The sequence below is a fragment of the Eucyclogobius newberryi genome, unplaced genomic scaffold (assembly GCF_026437365.1).
Source record: "Eucyclogobius newberryi isolate DKJ021-1_F unplaced genomic scaffold, fEucNew1.0.hap1 SCAF_6, whole genome shotgun sequence".
NCBI lineage: Eukaryota > Metazoa > Chordata > Actinopteri > Gobiiformes > Gobiidae > Eucyclogobius > Eucyclogobius newberryi.
Genome location: NW_027316278.1, coordinates 9075264 through 9101351, shown reverse-complemented (window position 1 = coordinate 9101351; position 26088 = coordinate 9075264). Strand labels below are relative to the sequence as shown.

The 26088-nt window shown below is 43.3% G+C and overlaps 1 protein-coding gene across 1 annotated transcript in view; it reads left to right on the top strand.

Moving 5' to 3' along the window:
• LOC140346869 (whirlin-like) overlaps positions 1–26088 on the top strand; it is a 165072-nt gene that overhangs the window by 80156 nt on the left and 58828 nt on the right. The window contains exon 3 of the mRNA XM_072433089.1: positions 2885–3010. Within this exon, the coding sequence (XP_072289190.1) occupies positions 2885–3010 (126 nt within the window). The remainder of the gene's footprint in view (positions 1–2884; positions 3011–26088) is intronic.

Sequence of the window (26088 nt, the reverse complement as noted above, 5' to 3'; positions counted from 1 at the left end):
TAGGTCTAAAACAGGACTATTTCAGGTCTAAACTAGGTCTAAAACAGGACTATTTCAGGTCTAAACTAGGTCTAAAACAGGACTATTTCAGGTCTAAACTAGGTCTAAAACAGGACTATTTCAGGTCTAAACTAGGTCTAAAACAGGACTATTTCAGATCTAAATTAAAGTTAAACCAGGTCTAAAACAGGACTATTTCAGGTCTAAACTAGGTCTAAAACAGGACTATTTCAGGTCTAAACTAGGTCTAAAACAGGACTATTTCAGATCCAAACCAGGTCTAAAACAGGACTATTTCAGATCCAAACCAGGTCTAAAACAGGACTATTTCAGATCTAAACCAGGTCTAAAACAGGACTATTTCAGATCTAAACCAGGTCTAAAACAGGACTATTTCAGATCTAAACTAGGTCTAAAACAGGACTATTTCAGATCTAAATTAAAGTTAAACCAGGTCTAAAACAGGACTATTTCAGATCTAAACCAGGTCTAAAACAGGACTATTTCAGATCCAAACCAGGTCTAAAACAGGACTATTTCAGAGCTAAATTAATGTTAAACCAGGTCTAAAAATGTTCATCGTTTCCACAGAAGTTCCAAACAATAACTAACCCAAAAGAAGACAAAATGTGCTTAAAATGTACTCGCTTAGAGATCCACTATCTCAGTCTTCCACAGCACGGTATTGAACATTTCTATCTCGTATTTTTGCCCAATTATAGGTGTTTTTGAAAACCTTGAAACACATGCATTCTCGTGTTGAGCAAGGTCGCCTCTGCTCAGATCTAACTTGTAATTTGTAACAGATGAAAGAAATTCCCAGAGTAAAAGCGATTGATAAAAAATAAAGGTCTGAATTCTTTGTTGACCTTTTGACCCTTGCATCGCTGTGGGAGTTTAGCACATATGCAGCCAAAGTACAGGATTTAGCAGAAACACTTTTACACTTCACGGCTGCTCAAATGTTGCAGCTTTTCACATCGATGCATGTCCTGAGGCTCTACATAGAAACGTCCTGTTTGCATTGATTTAATGCAGAGTGAATGAGGACAAAATGTGACAAAGGTTCCTATGGCGATGGACACAAGAACATTGTAAGTCTTGCTCTTGAAACACACCTCTAGTGAATCAGTTTCAAGCAGACAACAGTCGTGATGTGCAACAGCTTTTACTCTGACAGTGTTCAAATATAAACTAAACTGTTATTCTTTGCTGTGTGTATGATTATTTATGTTTTTATCTGTTTGCATTGGGATTTTTATGCATAGTTTCTTTTATGTGAAGCACTTTCAATGACTCTGTGTACAGATTGTGCCCTATACACTGCCTGATGACTGAATGTTCTAAGCTCACATACCTCATTTCAAACTGCAAAAGAGGAAGTATGTATTTAAATGTATGTTAATTATTTAAAACGCGTTCTCAGCCCTCACAAACCCTTTGGCACAGCTTTAGAACAGCTTTTTCCAGACGGTGAAGTTGGAGCGTATCCTCAAAGTGCAGTCAATCAGAGCGCTGCTTTCAGCTCTTCTTCATTATGAGATGCAGACAGTGCACAGCGGTCTCATTTTGTCACAAAGGGCTGCTTTTGAAGTACAATCTCCAGGGTTATGTTCTGTGGTTGTGGTAAAGGTATTTCTTTCCCTGTGTACTACACATTCACAACAACCGAACAGGTGTAAAACAGGACAGAACCAGGTGTAAAACAAGACAGAACCTGGTGTAAAACAGGACAGAACCAGGTGTAAAACAGGACAACAAGACAGAACCAGGTGTAAAACAAGACAGAACCAGGTGTAAAACAAGACAGAACCAGGTGTAAAACAGGACAGAACCAGGTGTAAAACAGGACAACAAGACAGAACCAGGTGTAAAACAAGACAGAACCAGGTGTAAAACAGGACAGAACCAGGTGTAAAACAGGACAACAAGACAGAACCAGGTGTAAAACAAGACAGAACCAGGTGTAAAACAAGACAGAACCAGGTGTAAAACAAGACAGAACCAGGTGTAAAACAGGACAGAACCCGGTGTAAAACAAGACAGAACCTGGTGTAAAACAAGACAGAACCAGGTGTAAAACAGGACAGAACCAGGTGTAAAACAGGACAGAACCAGGTGTAAAACAAGACAGAACCAGGTGTAAAACAGGACAGAACCCGGTGTAAAACAAGACAGAACCTGGTGTAAAACAGGACAGAACCAGGTGTAAAACAGGACAGAACCAGGTGTAAAACAAGACAGAACCTGGTGTAAAACAGGACAGAACCAGGTGTAAAACAAGACAGAACTAGGTGTAAAACAGGACAGAACCAGGTGTAAAACAAGACAGAACCTGGTGTAAAACAGGACAGAACCAGGTGTAAAACAAGACAGAACTAGGTGTAAAACAGGACAGAATCAGGTGTAAAACAAGACAGAACCAGGTGTAACACAGGACAGAACCAGGTGTAAAACAAGACAGAACCAGGTGTAAAACTAGACAGAACCAGGTGTAAAACAAGACAGAACCAGGTGTAACACAGGACAGAACCAGGTGTAAAACAAGACAGAACCAGGTGTAAAACAGGACAGAACCAGGTGTAAAACAGGACAGAACCAGGTGTAAAACAAGACAGAACCAGGTGTAAAACAGGACAGAACCAGGTGTAAAACAAGACAGAACCAGGTGTAAAACAAGACAGAACCAGTTGTAAAACAAGACAGGACCAGGTGTAAAACTGTAACGTTTTCCTTGTGTTGAGAAACAAAATGCCTTGGAATTTCACGTCAACAATGGCTTTAATATCAAAATATCACAACACTTTTTCAGACCTGTTTTGGTGCCGGTCTTCTAAAGAATCTAACACAATATGAGTTATGATTCTGTGTGTTTCTGCCTCAGGTGAATCTCAACATGGAGGACGGGCGCTCGCTGGGCCTCATGATCAGAGGAGGAGCCGAGTACGGTCTGGGCATCTACATCACAGGAGTCGACCCTGGCTCCGCCGCAGACGCAGGGGCCCTCAAGGTAAGACCAAACAATACCGTTTATTCCGATCAATACGACTGTTGACCCAGCCGCCCGATGTCAAGATATGTCAAAGCCCATTTATGGATTCACTCTGATGGCTAAATCCATCCGCCTCTAATCGAGCATTTCATCCACTCAAACGTCTGCTGCAGATGACCACACACTGACCACTACATCCTTACACAGCACCTACACTGACACATACATGGAGCATATTCTCTTATATATTCAAATGTGTGCGTGATACATTTATTTGTGGGATATGTATGTTTTCTCGAAAGTGCAATTTCTTCTGGTTTATCCTCAGCATTTTCATTTCTTGTTGTTTTTTTGCCATTTTGTGGAACATTCCAGTCAAAAACACAACATAAGAAGGTTTCAGACTCTCCACTTTAAAACTTTTGATAATAACTTTTTTTTTTTAGCTCTTATTGACAATTTCCGACTCCAAAAGCAAACAAATACAGTAATTTAACACAACACACGTCTGATGTATTCCTCCAAAGTCTGAAGTCTGCGCTGACAAAAACTGTATGCTTAAAAAGACATTCACACACTAGATTAAAATTTGAATAATTGTTAAATTACAGGTTTTTTATTGCACAGCCCTAATTTAAGTCATCATTTCATTTTTATTATTGTTATATATTTGTATATTTTTTATTTAGTCATTATTATTATTATTATTATTATTATTATTATTATTATTATTATTATTATTATTATTACTATTACTATTATTATTATTATTACTATTACTATTACCGTATTTTCCGGACTATACGGTTGTTCCTAGTTTTGGCCGGGGTGCGACTTATACTTATATTTATACTTATATACTTATACTCCGGAGCGACTTATGTATTATTATTTGTTATTTTCACACTTGCAACTGCATTTCATACTCCAGTGCAACTTATATATGTTTTTTTCTTCTCTATTATGCATTTTTTGGCTGGTGCGACTTATACTCCGGTGCGACTTATAGTCTGGGAAATATGGTAAAATAATCGTAAAAATTATCATCTAAAAAATCTAAAAGAAATCAATCAAATGTAACAATAATATTACTATTTATTGCATGTTTGTTTGTAAAATGTATCAAACTGAACTGGATGAGCTCCTGTATGAAATAATGGGACTGTGTTTTTTGGCTGGTGCCACTTATACTCCGGAAAATACGGTATTTATAATTGATCTATTTTATTTTTACCATGTTTTATTTTGAAATCATGTCTTTTGCTTGTATTCTTTATGTTTTATTTTGTAGACAGCCTTCCTTGTGCTTCATTAGTAGGCCACACTGTAACGGATTTGCAGTGCGGATTCTGTTCTGTTCTGTATCGAATTTGAATATTCGTTTGAATTGTTTTTCCCCCCGTCTAATGCTCACGGCCTTTAGAGAGATCCGACTATAACATCCGAAGCCCACCATTGTCTGACAGGGGCCCGGTGGAGGACACAGGGGCCCTTTGCTTAAGTCCACACACTTCACACCGCTGTCAGAGAGAAGCAGCCACTCTGTCCACTCGAGGCCACTCTCAGGCAATTCAAAATAAAAGTCATTCATTTGCTTGTTTTTTTAATGAACTGCTGCTAAATTTATTGTGAAAAATAGAGTGCTTATTATTAATTATGTTACCTTTTATTTTCCTAAGCCTAAAGACACTTCAAAATGTATTTACTTTGTGTCATACATGGCCTTTTTCCATTGCTGCCAGAAGTATCCATCCCCAGTGTCCGTGGCAGGAGTTATGAGGCCCAGTTCCACAGTTCGGACGGCCAGAGGGAAGCACTTTGTAAATCTCAATCCATTATTTCAAGGACGATAGGACGGCCCCAATAACACCCCTTTGCATAGCAGCAGTTGAAATACCTCTATTACACATTAAGCTACTTTATTGCTCGTAACTATTGCTTTAAACGTGACCATCCTCGACCGTTTAAGGTTAGATGCTCGCGCAAAATGCTTTAGAGGAAGTATTTTCAAGCCTGAATAGACGTTTAGATATAAAATCCAATGGTGAAATGAGATTACGTAGGTCTACTGAGTGAACGTCGCGTCGCAAACGTAATGCTGTAGGTATTACACGCTCTGGTCCTGACTCGGAGGCACGTCTCGAGCTTCGGCCTCGCGGGGAGCGGTTCACCTTTTCTGTAACGTCGATAGAACAGTCCGAGTGGTCCAATAAGCATAAGCACACAGATCCCTCATGTCCGTGAACGTGCATAACTCCAGCCGATCGAGCCGCTGCCGACGGGGTCCAGATGGTGTGAGTGAAAAGTGAGCCTGCAGAGGGCGCTCTCTCCGCGCTTTGACTACTGGAATAAGGTTAATGAATATCGCTGTTTGTGGCCGTGTGGTGTTTCACTAGTATAAGGTGAGGTGTAGCTCCAAAATCCATAATAATGAGGATTTTGTTCTCTTACCGTATTTTCCGGACTATAAGTCGCATCGGAGTATAAAAAAAAAGCCAAAAAATGCATAATAGAGAAGAAAAAACATATATAAGTTGCACTGGAGTGTGAAATGCGGTTGCAAGTGTGAAAATAACAAATAATATCACATATAAGTCACTCTGGAGTATAAGTATATAAGTATAAATATAAGTATAAGTCGCACCCCGGCCAAAACTCTAAAAAAAAAAGGTGTGGCTTATAAATATGGTAATTCCAGGGAAATTTGGTTAATCTGCCTCTCTATTATTGACACATTTTTTTACTTTCTGTTGGTAAAATGAGGCGAGGCAAGTGCAGTTTAGCTTTTGGGCTTTACAAAGATAAACTGAATTGAACTGAACAGCAATATGAACTGTCACAACACGGCAATAACGTCATTTATCTTGGATGTAACTGGTCCTGGACCAGTTACATCCAAGATAAAGCAGGATGAGCCGAACTCTCTGTCATTCCCATATTTGAGTCACTGAATCACGCTTGTCCGCCATCGTAAACGGTTCAAAATGTTATCTGTCAGTTGTAGCATTGCTTTGCACAGTAAGTCCAATAATGTTTTAGATAGAAACAGGGGAAATATTGTGAAGTGATGTTGATCTCTTTGCTCAGGTTTATTAACAGTTAAATGTTTAAACGTTTGGCTCTGATTTAACTCGAAATACACATGTTTAAAGAGTAAAATAAATGCATTTTGGGTCCAAGTGCGCACCAAAGGGATGTCATATGCGTTATTATTTATCATGACTATTTCTGGGCATTTGGTCCGTTAAAGTAATAGCGTGTACCATTGTGTACTCCAGTGTCCTGACTGTAATTGCTGGAGACAAGGGGCGCGTCTGGGAAACAATAACTCTGGGGATACTTGGCTCGACTTTCATCATTTTGGACATATATTTACAGGTTGGACGCAGACTTTCAGATGTGGACAATCCATCGAGGCGGCCCCATTAATCATGTGAAATCGTTATCATGAATCACGAACGGTAATGCAAGAACAGACTGTAACAAAGTCCTGTCTGGTTCACTCGCTCTGAGGGAAAAGAGGAGGGAGAGTAATGGTGACAAATGACACCCAAGCAACAGGATGTTCGCATTCTGATTTAGATGCCCCAATTTGAGGTCTCCCAATTTGCAGATAAACAGGATTTTCTTTGGATTGTGCCATTATAATTATGTAAGATTGGTTGCTTCATTCAGCAAACTGAGCTGATGGATCAGATGATGACGCCACCTCCTGCTCCATCACCTCCACCCACTGAAAAGCGACGGTCAGAAGAACATCAAAGGTCATCTATTTGGATGAAAAAGTGATTCTGTTCACCCCACGTGCTCCTCGTTTACCGTATTTTCCGGACTTTAAGTTGCACCTTTCTTCCTAGTTTTGGCCGGGGTGCGACTCATACTCCAGAGCAACTTATACATGATATTATTAATTATTTTCACTCTGACAACCACAAGAGGGCGCTCTAGGCTCAAAGCGACGCAGAAGAAGAATCTGCACTTCATCTACCTCTGGGGTTTGTGGACTTGTTTAGAAGTGACACAGAGGAAGAAGAATTCAGTGGATTTAGTGATTTGGGGTAAAACTGATGCTTTGGTAAACTTGTTAGCATCTTTATGCTATAGTTATCTGAATAACTGTTCATATGTTACGTTAACATACCAGATACTTACCACAGTTCTGTCTGTGCCTCATGTAGCTGAAGGTGTTAGCGTTAGCATACGTCATGTAGCTGAAGGTGTTAGCGTTAGCATACGTCATGTAGCTGAAGGTGTTAGCGTTAGCATACGTACACCTATTCACCATGTTCTCTCATCTGTTATTATTTTAAATTGCATTTCAAGATGAAATGTCTGTTCTTGGTCTTGGATTTTATCAAATGCATTTCCCCAAAAATGCAACTTATACTCCAGTGAGACTTATGTATGTTTTTTTCTTCTCTATTATGCATTTTTGGGCTTTTAACTGATTTAAAGTTGTATAACTTGTATAAGTTGTCATTTGTGCATTTTTTATTAATCTTTTTTCCCATGCATTCAGGACACAACTTAATAACTTAACAACTTAACAGTGATTTTTGTTGGATTCAACAATGTGGCGAGCTATTTTTTGACAAATGAAAAAAACATGAAATGAGTGAAAAGAAATCCACTATTCACTCATTTTTTCCAATTACATCAGGAACCAGTGAACATGTTTCTTCTATTAAGTCATTTCTGATTAATATTTAGTTTTAAAATGTCCAACGCATTAATATTGATCCACGGGTGAATTATAAAGCGGACAAAAGCATAATAAGTCTTTTAAAACGGTCTTTCTTTAGCTCTATTCAGCCTAAATGTGACCTCTTCCTGGACATTGCGGCGTGAGGGCCTATGGAACGTGCAGGGCCTACAGATCGTGCAGGGCCTATGGAACGTGCAGGGCCTATGGAAAATGCAGGGCCTATGGATTGTGCAGGGCCTATGGAACGGTCAGGGCCTATGGAAAATGCAGGGCCTATGGATTGTGCAGGGCCTATGGAACGTGCAGGGCCTATGGATCGTGCAGGGCCTATGGATCGTGCAGGGCCTTTGGAACGTGCAGGGCCTATGGAACGTGCAGGGCCTATGGAACGTGCAGGGCCTATGGATCGTGCAGGACCTATGGAACGTGCAGGGCCTATGGAACGTGCAGGGCCTATGGATCGTGCAGGGCCTATGGGTCGTGCAGGGCCTATGGATCGTGCAGGACCTATGGAACGTGCAGGGCCTATGGATCGTGCAGGGCCTATGGATCGTGCAGGGCCTATGGATCGTGCAGGACCTATGGAACGTGCAGGGCCTATGGATCGTGCAGGGCCTATGGATCGTGCAGGACCTATGGAACGTGCAGGGCCTATGGATCGTGCAGGGCCTATGGAACGTGCAGGGCCTATGGATCGTGCAGGGCCTATGGGTCGTGCAGGGCCTATGGATCGTGCAGGACCTATGGAACGTGCAGGGCCTATGGATCGTGCAGGGCCTATGGATCGTGCAGGGCCTATGGATCGTGCAGGACCTATGGAACGTGCAGGGCCTATGGATCGTGCAGGGCCTATGGATCGTGCAGGGCCTATGGAACGTGCAGGGCCAATGGAACGTGCAGGGCCTATGGATCGTGCAGGGCCTATGGAACGTGCAGGACCTATGGATCGTGCAGGGCCTATGGATCGTGCAGGGCCTATGGAACGTGCAGGGCCTATGGAACGTGCAGGGCCTATGGATCGTGCAGGGCCTATGGAACGTGCAGGGCCTATGGAACGTGCAGGGCCTATGGATCGTGCAGGGCCTATGGATGGAACGTGCAGGGCCTATGGACCGTGCAGGGCCTATGGAACGAGCAGGGCCTATGGATCGTGCAGGGCCTATGGATCGTGCAGGGCCTATGGAACGTGCAGGGCCTATGGATCGTGCAGGGCCTATGGATCGTGCAGGGCCTATGGAACGTGCAGGGCCTATGGATCGTGCAGGACCTATGGAACGTGCAGGGCCTATGGATCGTGCAGGGCCTATGGATCGTGCAGGGCCTATGGAACGTGCAGGGCCTATGGAACGTGCAGGGCCTATGGATCGTGCAGGGCCTATGGAACGTGCAGGACCTATGGATCGTGCAGGGCCTATGGATCGTGCAGGGCCTATGGAACGTGCAGGGCCTATGGAACGTGCAGGGCCTATGGATCGTGCAGGGCCTATGGAACGTGCAGGGCCTATGGAACGTGCAGGGCCTATGGATCGTGCAGGGCCTATGGATCGTGCAGGGCCTATGGATGGAACGTGCAGGGCCTATGGAACGTGCAGGGCCTATGGATCGTGCAGGGCCTATGGAACGTGCAGGGCCTATGGATCGTGCAGGGCCTATGGATCGTGCAGGGCCTATGGAACGTGCAGGGCCTATGGAACGTGCAGGGCCTATGGATCGTGCAGGGCCTATGGATGGAACGTGCAGGGCCTATGGACCGTGCAGGGCCTATGGAACGAGCAGGGCCTATGGATCGTGCAGGGCCTATGGATCGTGCAGGGCCTATGGAACGTGCAGGGCCTATGGATCGTGCAGGGCCTATGGAACGTGCAGGGCCTATGGATCGTGCAGGGCCTACGGATCGTGCAGGGCCTATGGACCGTGCAGGGCCTATGGAACGAGCAGGGCCTATGGATCGTGCAGGGCCTATGGATCGTGCAGGGCCTATGGAACGTGCAGGGCCTATGGATCGTGCAGGGCCTATGGATCGTGCAGGGCCTATGGAACGTGCAGGGCCTACGGATCGTGCAGGGCCTATGGATCGTGCAGGGCCTATGGAACGCGTCATTATCCACACAAATCTCGGCGCTGTGTGCTTTTGGGTCGAGCGTTGCCCATGACGACCCTTCTCCTCCCTCCATCACGGGCACAGAGCAGAACCTGCTCAACAGTCTGATGTGAGTCCAGCTTCGGCCCGTGACACTGACCTGCAGGACTTAGAACATGATGGAAAAGAGGGAAAACATATTTTTTTTAGGTAAAATTGTGGCTTTGGAGGATCAAATGCCTTTAAAACTACTGTAACCTCAAGTAAAGTTAAGCAGGTCAGGTCTGTGCAATAAATTGTTAAAATGTTTAGCGCATAAAGCCTGAGATGCCTCAAAATAACATCTAAAATCTCACTTTGTCAAACTTTGGTCATAAAAAATGAAAAGTGCCATTTGATTTTGTGATGGAAAAGTAAAAATAGCTTCACAAAGCGAACGCTCAAAGACCGTCCCTGAATATTCCAAATACAATCCCCTGCAAAAATCCGACTGACATTTCTGCATTTCCTGACAGAGCAGAGATGAAGAGGTCTACTTTGTGTTGCTATGGAGATTTGGACCAACACGACTTTGACACGGGACATCAAAGGAGACAGTCGAGGAAAGGGAGTGACAGGGGAACAGATAAGAACAGAGTTTGGGTTATTTTCCGGGCGGCACATGTAGGCTGACAGGGGAGAGAGAGAGAGAGAGAGAGGGGAGGGAGAGAGGGAGAGAGAGAGAGAGAGAGGGGAGGGAGAGAGGGAGAGAGAGAGAGAGAGAGAGAGGGGAGGGAGAGAGGGAGAGAGAGAGAGAGAGAGAGGGGAGGGAGAGAGGGAGAGAGAGAGAGAGAGAGGGAGAGAGGGAGAGAGGGAGGGAGGGAGGGAGGGGAGGGAGAGAGAGAAGAGGGAGAGAGAGAGAGAGAGAGAGAGAAGGAGAGAGAGAGGGAGGGAGGGAGGGAGGGGGGGAGAGAAGAGAGAAAGAGAGGGAGAGAGGAGAGTGAGAGGGGAGGGAGAGAGGGAGAGAGGAGGGAGAGAGGGAGAGGGAAAGGGAGAGAGAAAGGGAGAGAGAAAGGGAGAGAAGAGAGAAAGAGAGGGAGGGAGAGAGGAGAGGGAGAGAGAAAGGGAGAGAGGGAGGGAGGGGAGGGAGAAAGAGAGGGAGGGAGAGAGGAGAGGGAGAGAGAGAGAGGATAGAGAAGAAAGAAAGAGGGGGAGAGAGGAGAGTGAGAGGGGAGGGAGAGAGGAAGAGGGGAGGGAGAGAGAGAGAGAGAAAGGGAGAGAGGGGAGGGAGAGAGGGGAGGGAGGGAGAAAGGGAGAGAAGAGAGAAAGAGAGGGAGAGAGAGAAGAAAGAAAGAGGGGGAGAGATAGAGTGAAGGGAGGGAGAGAGGGAGAGAAAGAGAGGAGAGAGAGAGAGAAAGAGGGACAAGAGGGGAGGGGAAGAGAGCGAGCAGAGAGAAAGAGAAGAGTGAGGGGGGAGGGAGAGAGGAGAGAGAGAGGAGATAGCGACATCCCTCTTTCTCTCTTCTCTCTCCCTCCCTCCCCCTTCTCTCTCACCACCCCTCTCTCCAGCCCTCTTTCTCTCTTCCCTTTCTCTATTCCTCGTCCCCCTCTCTCTCTCCCCCTCTTTTGCTCTCTCTCTCCTGTCTCTTTCGCTCCCTCCATCCCCCCCTCTCCCTCTCTCTCTCTCCCTCTGTGTGAGTGAGATAAAAGAGAGAGGGAGTAAATCCTACTCCAGGTCACCAAAACCTTTATGACAATTATGTAACATTTGACTAAATATTCAGCAGGAAGGACAATACAAATATTCACTGAAACACCACATTATTACGACTTCGGTGTGACGAGTGTGGGAGATACAGAAATGCAGCCACGACTCTACCAGTCTGTCCCAAGGCAGCTGTGGCTCCAGAAGTAATCCGTCTTTGTAGAAGGAAAACACAAAACAAATTGATATTAAAAAGACGACAGAATGATTTATCCTCCAACTAAACTATTCTGACTTGAATTAGAGGCTTGAGATTCAGAGCTTCATTTCAATATTCTTATTTTCTTTTGTCCCTTTGATCTATATTCATGAGTAACAGAATCATTTGCCGAAACCCCATGAATAAAAGTATTGCCGCTGCTTTCCAGTTTTGTCCTCGGACTTTGTGAACCAGACTAGTTTAAATCAAGTTTTACTGCGTCCGACAGTCAAATACGAATAGTGCTCGTGTTATTATCATCCAAATCATTATCGAGAGTCAGTGCTTTTCCTCTGAACACAAACATTGTTTTGTCTTTAGACGTGTTTGAAACGTACACACGCAGTACACGTAGCCTCTATTTGTAGTCATCGTCATCTTTCCTGTTCAGAGCGTTCAAATAAAGAGAGCAAAGAGAAAGATGCACAAACACCAAATGTACAATGGAGAAAATACAGACACAAACTATTTTTACATTCAACGTCTTCACCTGGCTTGTGTGGAAGTGCATCTGGCAAAAAATACTAAAAATGATACAAATCAATCACAAATAAATACGAGTGGACAGACATTTGGATTCTTCTACTTTTAATTGAACATATTTTGAAGCATGTGTAAGAAATAGCCTTTTTTGTTGTTTTTTTTACAGCAAATGGCACTATCTAACTTCAAATGTGGCGATGAATCATGTTAAAAGTGAAAACACATCGACTTTTTACTATTCAATCAGAAATGTCCGTTTTTTGATATCTTATTTTTTATTAGAACGTTTGAACATTTGATTAAAAAAGTCGTACCAACCAAAAAATGTCGCTCCAGAGTCTAAGTATAAGTATATAAGTATAAATATAAGTCGCACCCCGGCCAAAACTATGAAAAAAAGGTGCAACTTATAGTACGGAAAATACGGCAGATAAACAAAAACAGAAAAACAACACAACAACAACAACAATAACAAAGGGAAAAAACACAAAAATACACACAGAAAACACACACAAAGAATGTGCTGGACCAGGAAGAACATAAGGCAAGTACAGTAAACGTAACGTAAAAGTAAAAGTAGAAAATAAGGGAATGTCATGAGAAAAAATAATATATATAATAGTGAATGAAATAGTTGCGTAAATGATCGTCTAAAATGCTCCTCGACCAAATTTCTTCTTAGCTTTATTCCATCCTTTCAACTTGTTCAAACCAGATCCTTAATCAAATCTTCAAATGTACCGTATTTTCCAGATTTTTCATAGTTTTGGCCGGGGTGCGACTTATACTTATATTTATACTTATATACTTATACTCCGGAGGGACTTATGTGTGATATTGTTTGTTATTTTCACACTTTCATACTCATTTCATACTCCAGTGCAACTTATACATGTTTTTTTCTTCTCTATTATGCATTTTTTGGCTGGTGCGACTTATACTTCGGTGCAACTTATAGTCCGGAAAATACGGTAAGTCAAATATAAGTCAAATACACCTCCCTAATACACAAAAAATGCTTTCCAATATTGATTTTGTGACTAGTGACAGAGCAGGAAATGATTGACACAATATGGTGACCAATGGCCTGATGGGAAACCTCACGGCAGGATGGGAGCCATAAATGAGCACGGGCGTCGCCGGTTTTCTCAAGCCATAAATCCTCAATTAAAGGTGATTGGAGCGGCTCAGTGAAGGTCTGTGGGCGTGAGAGGGACATACGCCGTGGCAGATGTTTGCGCTCGGAGCAAACATCTCATATTTACTCTAATAAATATGTGGGGTTTGAATTGGAATAATACCGATGTGCGTTCGTAGGTGATATTTACTCAAATGCGAGCTGACAAATCCAATGCCGCGGTCATCTAAATGCTAATACGGCGTGTAATGAATCTACGTCTAAATGCAACCAGAAAGACGTATTTCTCTTCTGGTTCTTCGCCTCGCTCACTGTCAGACGACCACCACCTGCTTCTTTTTTTTTAATAGAAAAAGAAACAGGCTTGAAAAACAAAAGAAAAAACAATTTAAAAAAAATCACAGAGACAAAAATAATAAAAACTTAGATTTAGAGAGTCAAAAAAGCTTTTTCTTTGTGTACATTATGCATAAACTTTGACTGTATGTCCCTGGTGTGATGTCACTTCCTGTCATTTTCTACAGACTTTTCAGCATTTTCTCCACAAATACCTGCTCGATTGGTGTAAAACTGTCATTTATGTGTACAACAGGTATATTTACACCAAATAAAAACATGAAAAAATTAGAAAATCCTAAAAACTTGTCATATGCACTTTAACCTGACTAATACCAGGAGTGAGACAGTATAAAAGCCCCTCGTCCCTGTACACTGTACTGGGCTAACACAAAATGTACACTTGTTTCCCTCTGTTTCTGTCGTTTCCACTCCCAGTCCACGATGTGCTTTTCTCTTCAACAATTATGATAAAAAAATGGTGAGTCGAGACATTCTGCTCTGACTTTTTGGTTTGATTGTTCTAGTAAACGGCCTCGCGGTTCAAACTGTTCTGTTTTGTATTTTAATCAGCTGACGGTAAATGTCACAGCAACATGACGCGACTCCTCCGATGCAAACTCTGTGCTCTGATAAAACAAAAGTGCTCACAGTGCTCTTCGTCATATCTGTGGTGCAATTCTGTTGTCTGTTGCCAGGTCACAGCTCGTAAACCTCAAATTGTGGTCGATCGTGGAAGATTTTATCCCATTAACTATAATATTGTACACTGACAGTAAAAAATATGCTGGCAAATATTAACTTGAGCATATTGTTGGGTCATTTTCTATTAAACGCCCACATTTCATGATTGGAACAGCTTTGTCCTGTGGGAAATAGATGACCTCTGCACGGTTGTGGCTCTGGTCAATCCATCACTTGAAATGTGAATGAACAGCGGCGGGTGAAGTCAGAGAGACATTTATATCCGTTCTACTCTGGGGCAGTAGTTTCACCCATTCATTACCTTAAGAGAGTGACTGGGACGCCGTTACTATTGATATAAATCTGCATGGGGACCGGCCGTAGAGAGACTGCTCACCTTCAAAAGGCCGCAACGGCACTTTATTACAAACAGAGCTCATCTAATCTCAACGTGGACCGGTCTTTGTAATATAACTGTTTCATATGTTCTCTGTAGAGTGGAGAGAGTTAGACTTATGGGACTTACATGCTTGAACATGGGTGGAACTTTTCGACGTAGCATTTTAAAACATGCTCTGACTTGTGACTTGGCCTTGTGCTGTTTCCTGCTGGGAGTTTAATGCCATACTCTGGAACATTTAGGCAAAGCAATAACATCTGCATGGACACAAGGCGGATTATTGAACAACCAGGATTATTATCATCCGAATAAAGGTTGACATATGGTGATTTAAGGCTTCAAGATACAAATTTGATGATTCTTATTTTTCTTAAAATTTTTCCAACTTTCTTGATTTGACTTTTAATTAAATGGTGTTTTTGTATGTGTTTTAGAGTGTGTAGAGATAACATTTACCATAAACAATACAAAGTGCTTCATTAAAATCACAGTACAAATGCCTAAAATAACACTACACAATATAAAATCCCAAAACAAACACGAACAATATGAATGATGAGTTAAAAATTGATCAAAAAGAAAAAGAAAAATGTGGATAAGATACTTTCAATCATTAGCATAAAAATCATCATCGTCATCTCCGCTTTAACAACATTCCTGAGGGTGAGAATCAAAACAAATAAACTGTCATTGCTGACTTAACCTCTAACCTCTAAGTGATATTTATCCATTATATTAAATCTGTTATCAATGTTTACACCTCACATGATTATTAAATGCAAATATGAATGTGGTTATAGGTTATATTTCCCCATTGATTTATTCAGTGTTGCAACATCTCACAGTTCTTGCTTGAAGAATAGGGAATTGTCTATTGTTTGAAAGTCTATAGGCGCCTGAGAGCCCATTACGTGTACGAACAGAGTCAAAATTCACCCCTGCAGTAGGTTGACAAACCTAGAATCCAAGTTTGGATGTGCAGTGGACTCCAGAGCTGATGCTGTGGCCCAGTTGGTAAAAGCGCCGTGCTGGTTTTCAGGACGTTTGTCACTGGAATGGGCTGATCTGCTTCGGTCATGCATAGGGTTAATATAGAAATCACTCAGTATGTCTTTACCTTTAGACTTCAAAGTGATAACTGAGAGGTGACTTACGTACTGACTGCAAAGCACGCACTTAGTCCTCCCAGCGTGTCTTACCCGGGGCCTCCTCCCAGCGGGACATGCCGGGAACACCACAGGGAGGTCTATTTTCCTCTACATCGAATGCATTTTACCTGGTACTGTTAAGCCACGTTTCCACTGGCCCTGGCCCCCAGTCAGGTCGCTTTAGAGTGCCTGGGGCCTGACGTCACCCAAAAATAACAAAATGTTCTTAATAAAATCCGAATGTCTAAATTGTTACTTTTAATCATAAGGCCAATCTCAGCAAGCCACAAAAAGACGTTCAGTACGTTCAAGTTTGTGGCGCTGTGAGGATTAAATACTTAGACTTAATCAGCCCTTTTAACACAGCGCTGCCATTCTCATAACACTCATCACTCTCTTTAGTTTGAGCAATGCACAATAGAAACAGACAAGAAGCAGGAAGCACTTTACACGCCATGAACTATTAAAAAAGGGATATAATAATCAGCTTCTTAGTGCTGAAACAGAGACCTAATAGATGTAATTCAGTCTTGCATCCAAAACCAACATTTATTGTCAACAAATTATTCTTAATGATCCAGTCTCATGATTAAACTAAGCCTCAGGATTTGGGAGAATAAAGACGGTTTGGAGTTGTTGTACTTGATTTCAGGAATACAGGAAATGACTGTATGAATGAAAAATTAGGTATTCTTGTGGGGGAAGGTGGGCGCCTCAGAGCACTTGACACCCAAAAATACACTAGTAACCCTGCTTTGACACAGATATTATAGCCATTATTTGGTTTGTGGTTAATATTTCATTTTTCATTCATTTTCATCCAAATGTACCGCAAAACTCGAACTGTAAGCAGCTACTTTTTTCACACGCTTTGAACCGACGATGTGGCTAATTGAAAGATTTCTATGGGCTACCGGCCTCTAGGGGACGCTCTCCGTCCTGCCCACTCACTACGTACACAGAGGGGAAAATAGGGATGTGTTCAGCAGTGTTCTCTGTGCGTTAGGCTTCAAAATGCTGCATGTTTTATCACAATCCGACTCATATTCACCTCGAAATGAGTCTAATCAGGGACTGTATTTGGACTACCTCATACCTCGGTATTTAATTTTAGGCAATGCTGTGTAACATTTCATAAAATGCACTGTACTCTCCTCTACAGGCCAAAACAATCCAGTGTGTGTTAAATCCTTATCACGTTTTTTTTAATTTTAAGGACTTTAAAAACTCTCTTGCAGATAAAGGGAAGAGTCATGGCTATGTTTACACGCACAGCACAAATCTGATCATTATCCATGGCAAAACAACAACAATGAAAGAGAATATGTTGAAGGTTGAACGTCATTTTTTCGTTATTAAGCAGTTACACACATGTTTTTAGTCGGATTTCTAACCATTGTGTTCCCCGCGTTATCTTCATTTTCTGACTTTTCGCAGAACCCGCCGAGAACGCATCGATTACATTTGTAAGTGCGAAATGTAACAAAATAAATCAATCTCAGTTTTAAACGCTTTCGATTCGTCTCCGCCGGCGTCATCACTTTTACAAAATCCTGCGGTGTTTTTTTTTTTTTTTCCCAGCGAGCAAGCTCTGGTGCACAAAAGGACTCGATGATGGGGCGCTCCTGGAGGGATGAGGAGCAGAGGAGCTGGCATCCCATAATGTGCACCTCTGCCAAAGCTGGGTGCCATCGCCTGACGCAGCAGTTTAAGCGTTCGCTTCTTAACGGGGAGGAAAGAAACAGTCATTATTCATAGACTGTCAAAAAGCTTTTAAGTTGTGGGCAAAATGCATATCTTTTTTATTTTTTCGCTCTAATTTTAAAGCACTTTTGCAATTTTATGTTAAAAAAACGTCACTGCAAATGGATTGAAAATGTCACCGGGTTATTTGGATGATGATTATTTTCAGATATTGGGGAGTGCATCTTTTTTATCGCTGGTTTCTTTACGTGCTCGTGCATCATTGCCTCTCTGTCCTGCATTAGATGTTTTTAATGAGAAAAAGAAGAGTAACGAGGCTAAATATGTGGCTACGTGTTCACAGCATCTTCATGAAAATACAGCAGATTATTTTCTATAAGATAAATCATAATAATTGAATTCATCAGGCCTTCTTTTATTCAGAGACATACGTTTATTTGTGAAAAGTTTGTTAATGAACTTTACAACAGGTTTATTCCCATTTGTAGGCCTCGCTATGTATTTGAAAATATTCATGTTGAGATACCGTATTTTCCGAACTATAAGTTGCACCAGCCAAAAAATGCATAATAGAGAAGAAAAAAACATATATAAGTTGCACTGGAGTATGAAATGCGGTTGCAAGTGTGAAAATAACAAATAATATCACATATAAGTCGCTCAGGAGTATAAATATAAGTACAAGTCCCACCCTGGCATTAACTGAGACTTATAGTCTGGAAAATACGTGTCTATCTTTTTTTTAATCCAGTTGAACTAGGGTTAATACAAGTAGCATGGTTATATCAGCCAACACAGATTGTGCATTGCAGTGAATAAATATATAACATCTTCCTTTGCCATCTTTTTTATACAGAAACTAAAATTAAAATGTGTTTTGACTTAAATTATTGTTATGTTTAAGTTATGAACTTCTTAATTCACACTAATTTAGCCTTACTTCCTCCTGGTTTAGTCTTTGTTGACCTTGGAAAGCTACTTTTTAAAAACGTATATTATACATAATACAGTCGTTTGGTGCATTACAGAACACGCTTTTTTGTGAATTTTATTATTGTATTGACTTTATATTATTGTATCGATATTGTATTGCAAATATAAATACTTGGCAAGCATGACTTGTCTCCATGGTAACGTCTGATGCCGTCCTATAGAATAATCCAGACAAAAGGACGTGATTGGGCACAATTTGTCACAATATTCAAAATAGTTATTGTATATTGCATTTTTTCCCAGCCTCATTCAGAATCCTTTGTTGAATCAAACAATCTGAAACAGGAGGTCAAACCATGGCGAGGTTTTTGAGTTTGACCCCGGACGACATCAACCACGGTTACACTCGGAACAGCGCTGCCCTTGTACCATTAGCTGGCTCTGGCTACAGCTGGCGTTATGGGAAAAAAATAGAAGTTTGTCCTCTCTGTGGAAAAGGACAAACCCATGCGCACCTCTAGCTAAAGGCAGCACTCAGACCCCTATTTTTAGCCCTTTATCAAAAACGATCAATGGAAAAATAGCTGAAAACTTCACTCCGAACCACCTGGAAATGAGAGCGCTGTCTACAGTGTGAGGCTAAGTGGGGGTTTTCATCGGGGGCCGCATTGTTTTAGTATAATAGAACAGTCGTAAAAGCTGGATGAAAGGTGCACCAATCTAGAAAATGCGATTGCTCTTTTATTTCTCTGCCAAGATGCACAGCCGTAATAGAGAACTGAGTGAAATAAATGAGAAAAGAAACACACTGTGGGAATTATTGTGTGCTTAGGTTGGATTTTTTTGGCACTGTAGAGCAGATCACAATTTCTACTGCAATAAGGTCAAGGTTAAAGGAGCTATGTAACTTTTCTGGTGGTGAAGGGGGTTTTGAACTTGTTTTTTTTATTACATTGAAAAGCATGCATTCTTCAGGCTCATAAAGCACATAAATATTGTACACATCGAGGTTTCTTTCTGGCATTTGTGTTATTGCGTGCACAAGTTTTAAAGGCACAGGACTGGACAAGGACAAGCTCCACCTGCGCACAAAACAATTGTAATACCGCACGGCGACGATAACATGGGCCCACGACAACGGTGAAAGCTCAACGTCTTTAAAAAGTGATCAGAACAAGTTAAAAAACAAATACACACTTCTCTCAACTTGTTTTCTTGGTTCTTTTCCAACTACTGCGCACTAAAAACTGCTGCGGTTGCCTCCATGTTTGTTTTTCTTGTTGCTCTTCCGTTTCTGTCAATCTCCTAACTGACTTTGCGCGCCCTCTGGTGGTTGTTTAAGAGAACACAGCCTTGACATGAGCAGTTGGAAGTCCAGGTACGAAAACCAAGCGTAAATGACTGTGAGCAGGGTCGCCTCTGCACGGATCTGAACTGTAACTTGGCCTTGCGGCGTCACCCATTGCCTGTCGCAACTTACGTTTAACGCCACACTGTGGACAATTCAGGCAAAACAATAACAACACGCAGTCGGCACAGCACCCAACGGAAAAGTTCCACATTGCTGCTTTAAATTGGACGCTGACGTATAATGGAAGGATAATTAAATGATGTTTGTTTTGGCTCAGGGTCACTGGCAAACAACGCGCTCTCTGGCATCACAAATCAATACATTATGTCTTTGAAGTGGAGCTGAGTAATGCGTCTCGTATCTTTCCCTCTGTACGAATGACCCGCGTCGCAGATTAAAACTCCACTGTAAATATTGACTCATGATCATTTGCCAGAATTACCATAAACGTTACACGAAGTGGAATTTGATGGAGTCGCAATCCACCAACGTTGAATAATATTAATCGTACGGCTTTAAAATCCTTTGAACAATCACGTCTTCGGAGTTGAATGATGGCACCACTTTCTGAAACTGTTGTGAACAAAATATTTCATGATCCTTGTTTGGTTATATGTTGAAAATCGGTTGCAGTCTGTAACCGAGTTTGCTAGCCTTTTCCCATGTCAAAAGGCCACATTCTAGTGCTATTCTGAACAATCCTCACATTACAACATTTATTTGAATTCGTAGAGTGCCCAAGATTTAGTTTTCCAGCTATAAAGTTGTCAGATCCAGCTCCAATAAACCTTCAATATGTGTGATACAGCCATTTGTATCTTTGGCCATATCTGTACCGTGGAACATTCCAGACAAAGCAATAACATCTCCATGGATACACGCAGGTGACAGAACCCATAAGAAAAGTTACATAGAGCACGTTTAATTTCTCATGTCAAGATTAAAGTTTGAAGACGAAGACATTTTTTACGCCAACATAAAAGAACAACTGTAGAATGTCAATAACATCAAGATGAATAAAGATTGAACTAGAGCTGTTAAAACAAGTTTAAAAGATATATAACATACAATAAAATACAACAGGTTACATAAAAACGAAGCCAGAAAATTGAAAGATGCATATTCTTTATTTTGTTTTTGTGAAGTGAATTGTACGGTGGCCCTCAGGGTTCACAACAAAAATGAATTGAAAAGCAAAACAAATTAACAGAACACGCAACCAAAAGTGACTTACTTCCGTTTTAGCACTTTCTATTTGGTTTAATTTGTTGCAGACTTTTAGTTGCCTCAGTTGTCTGTTAACTTGTTTTGCTTTTCAATGTATTGTTGTTGTGAACCCTGAGGGCCACCGTAGCGTTTGCAAAGTGCCCTGCATCTACCACAGAAATCTGAAGGTAAAAAAGCACTTTGACCTTGTTGACCTGGTGTGAAACAAGCTGGAAAGAAGGTTGGTGCCCCATATTTGATAAGTGGAAATGATTAAACCACCCTCATCGGCCCCTCCTACATTCTGTTCAAAAAACGAGCCATCAAAATAACTCTCCTAACTCGGGACGGTCCAACCACAGCCTCTCATTTCAACTTCCTTTACCTCAGATCTACAGAGCTCCATTTCTCAGTCCACCGTGTTATTTCTTTCTCCCGTTTTACCCGTAAGTCGCCGTGTTCATTCAGACGCCCGTTTGAAATCGAGAAATGATTTGCGGGCAATCATCCTTGTCCAGTGAGCTTAACTGACTGATGATTTATACTGAAAGATTATTTCTCAGAGTTATTTATTTATTAAAATGTTTCATACCTGACAGTTTCGACTCCTCGCTCTCTTATCTTCAGCAGAGACGGTTTGGGCTTCCTCTAGTTAGAGACAGCGCTTAATGAGATAAAAGCATTAATTACTGTCTATTTATTGGCTGGAATGTCACACCCTGGAGCTTTTTTACAGCCTCATGTTCATATTAAAACGATCACCGTGATTGAGACCGGAGTGTATGGGAAGTATGCTTTCCTCTACAAAGGGCTGATGCGGAAGCGTTTTACCGACTCTCAGCTCAGATTAGATTTAGCCGACAGAGAATGTTCCGAGTTTGACAACGTAAACTGGAATATTGTGATAACATATGTAAATGAAGCTTTTATCTTTCCAGCTCAGCACCATGGACTCCCTTTAGTATTGACTCTGCAGCGACATGCCAGGAGAGAGAGAGAGGGAGGGGGGGAGGGAGAGAGAGAGGGGGGGAGAGAGAGGGGGGGAGAGAGAGGGGGGGAGGGAGGGAGGGGGGAGGGAGAGGGGGAGGGAGAGAGAGAGAGGGGGGGAGAGAGGGGGGGAGGCAGAGAGAGAGGGGGGAGGGAGAGGGGGAGAGAGAGGGAGAGAGAGAGAGGGGGGAGAGAGAGAGGGGGGAGGGAGAGAGAGTGAGGGGGGAGGGAGAGAGGGGGGAGAGAGAGAGGGGGGAGGGAGAGAGAGAGAGGGGGGAGGGAGAGAGAGGGGGGGAGAGAGAGGGGGAGGGAGAGAGAGGGGGAGAGAGAGAGAGAGAGAGAGAGAGGGGGAGAGAGAGGGAGAGAGAGGGAGGGGGGAGAGGGGGAGAGAGAGGGGGGAGGGAGGGAGGGGGGAGAGGGGGAGAGAGAGGGGGGAGGGAGGGAGGGGGGAGAGAGAGGGAGAGAGAGAGGGGGGAGGGAGGGAGAGGGAGAGGGGGTGGGAGAGAGAGAGCTGAGAGAGAGGGGGGGAGAGAGAGAGTGACAGGGTAGAGAGGGGGAGAGAGAGAAAAGGAGAGTGACAGTGAGAGTAGGAGAGAGAGAGGGAGGGAGAGGGAGGGGGAGAGAGAGAAAGGAGGCGAGAGGAAGAGAGAGGGGGAGAGAGACAGAGATGGGCAGAGAGGGAGAGATGGAGAGAGGAGTAAAATAGAGAGAAAGGAGAGAGAAAACAAAAGGGAGACAAAAGAAGATATCGAAAGAAGGACTATACCAAGTGGGAGAAACAGAGGGAGAGAGAGAAACAGAGAGAGAGAGAGAGAGAGAGAGAGAGAGCAAAAAAGAGTGAGGGAGCAGAGAGCTGGACATAAAGAGAAAATAGGTGAGCGAGATGGAGAAAAGAGTGCAAGAAGAGAGGATAGGGAAATGGGGATAGAAAAAGATGAGGGACAGAGAAGGGGAGTGGTGAAGAGACGGAGGAAGAGAGAAAATATAGACGAAAGAAGAGAGGAGTAAAAGAGAAAGAGGAGGAAAGATGAAGAGAGAAAGGGAGACTAAAAGAGGATGTCAAAAGGAGGAGGACAAAGAGTGAGAGAAACAGAGAGAGAGAGAAAAGAGGTGAGCAAATGGAGAGAAGGTTTGTTGTTCCAGTGCAGATGTAAAACAATGGGAGTCTCTCTCTCTCCCCCTCTCTCTCTCTCTCTCCCTCCCTCTCCCTCTCGCTCTCTCTCTCTCTCTCTCTCTCTCTCTCTCCCTCCCTCCCTCTCTCTCTCTCCCTCCCTCTCTCTCTCCCTCTCTCTCTCTGTACAGTACAGCCCTGTGGTTATTCATGTGTCTCTGATGAAGAGCCTGGATGAGTCCTGATTGTCTCTGTGTCGCTCAAACACACTATTTATCGTTTGTTGTCTTCCTTTTCACGCCGGGTTCGTACCAAACACCATTCGATCGCGGGTTCCAGGCGGGCGAGGGACAGAATCTGCTGCAAGAAGTCTTCAGTACTTCCACAATGAAACCACATGTATCCATGGGTTTCAGTCACGTGACCTATTTGTTTGCTACAGTCATGTTGAAGACGTCACTCATGCTGCTGCCTCTCTGTTAGATGGTCGTGGAAAAACATAGAAAATGCACCGGACACGCCCTCTGCACCGGACACGCCCTTTGCACCGGACACGCCCTCTGCACCGGACACGCCCTCAAAGCTTTCAAGAGCACGCACTTTGTTTCTGAGCCTAAAGAGTTGGAAATGGGGCTTGTTAAAACTATCTGCGAATAGGTTTACATTTATTAGCATAGCCATGCAATAATATGTGATCTAGCATTAGCCTGCTTCTAACGACCAGAAACAAACAGCCTAGCTCACCTCAGTCTGGACTTTTTGTTGGTAGAGCCCACAGTGAACATGTGGCTTTCGTCCTCAAGGTGGCAGTAGCAACGAGTGTGCGACGTCACTTCGGACCCATGAATAACAGAACGGAATCCACACTTTCCACCTTAAGCAACACGTAGCACGTAGCATCCATGGGCCTGAAATAGACTTGCGCAACGTGCTCTCACACACACACACACACACACACACACATTGGGACAAATACAAACATACCAAAGAGAATGTGTAATGCAATGAACGTAGCAGTCACTTCGCTGTAAACTCCTCTTTTTGTATAATTAACGGCTTCTACTATACAGCTCGAGCAAACGGTATAAAAGACATGGAGATACGCAACAGTTACATTGTGTATTGAGTGAATAGACGTTTACAAGTGTTTGAGGTCTGAGTAAGCTGTCTTTGACCTTGTGTTTCTGTTGTTTTGTTGTTTACAGCGAAGCTTTAGTGCTCGGTGTTACAAATAAAAATGTGCCACATGTTCAGGCTTATGCAGAGAGTGTGTCTGTGTGTGTGTGTGTGTGTGTGCATGTGTGTGCGTGTGTGTTTGTGTGTGTGCGTGCGTTTGTGTGTGTATGTGTGTGTGTGTGTGTGTGTGTGCATGTGTGTGCGTGTGTGTTTGTGTGTGTGCGTGTGTGTATGTGTGTGCGTGTGTGTTTGTGTGTGAGTGTGCGTGCGTGCGTGTGAGTGTGTGTGCGTGCATGCGTGTGTGTGCGTGCGTGTGTCTGTGTGTGTGTGCGTGTGTTAATGTGCGTGTGCCTGCGCCTGCCTGCGTGCGTGCGCATCTGTGTGTGTGTTCGCTACAGAAATGCCACTATAAATTGAATGTGACACAATTGTGAAGAACATGCAATATATTATATTTTTGAACTGTGTGGCCCCTTAAAGGACACATGTCAACTGGACACGTGTCAAACGGACACGTGTCAACATCAACCGAACACATATCATCTGGACACATATCAACCGAACACCATAAACAAAAAAATCCCAAATACCCCCTTGCGCAACATTTTCAACTTCCTGACCACACAAATATCAGGCAATTCAAAGCGATGATCGTTGAGGCACGGCAGGTTAAACACGCTCCTTCAAAGAGAGACGTGGATTGTTACTTTAAAAACTACAGGGTTTCCCGGACTTGACGATGAGTTTGATTTTTCTGGTGTCATCCATCGTATATCGTGCATCTTCGATTTTTTAGTTTCACTAGTAGGGACCACATCACAACAATGGAATATGATTTTTTTTAATTGATAATAACGACGATGGATCGACGATGGATCGATGGAGCGACGATGGATCGACAATGGATCGACGATGGAACGACGATGGATCCACGATGGAGCGACAATGGATCGACGATGGATCGGCAGTGGAGTGACGATGGAGCGACGATGGATCGACGATGGATCGGCGGTGGAGTGACGATGGAGCGACGATGGATCGACGATGGAACGACGATGGAGCGACGATGGATGGACGATGGATGGACGATGGAGCGACGATGGATGGACGATGTATGGACGATGGATGGACGGTGGAGCGACGGTGAAGCGACGGTGGATCAACGATGGATCGACGATGGATTGAGGATGGAGCGAGGATGGAGCGAGGATGGAGCGAGGATGGATCGAGGATGGAGCGACGGTGGAGCGAGGATGGATCGACAGTGGATCGACGATGGAGCGGCGATGGAGCGACGATGGAGCGACAAAGGAGAGACAAAGGAGCTACGATGGAGCAACGATGGTTCGACGGTGGAGCGACGATGGAGCGGCAATGGAGCGACGATGGAGCGGCAATGGAGCGACGATGGAGCGACGATGGTTCGACGGTGGAGCGACGATGGATCGACGAGAGATCGAAGATGGAGCGACGATGGAGCAACGATGGAGCGACGATGGAGCGACGAGAGTTGGCTGGGTAGAGACTCAGGATGGGGGCTCTGTCTCGGGTAATCAGCCCAGTTGATTAAAAAAAAAAACCTCCGTAGATGGTGATTTGTTAAGGTGGAGATGATAGAGACATGGGGTGGGAGGGCGGGGTCGAGAGAGTGGAGACGACAAGAGATGCTGTGAATAGGCCTTATAAATAGAGCTTCTGGGTAATTAGAGGT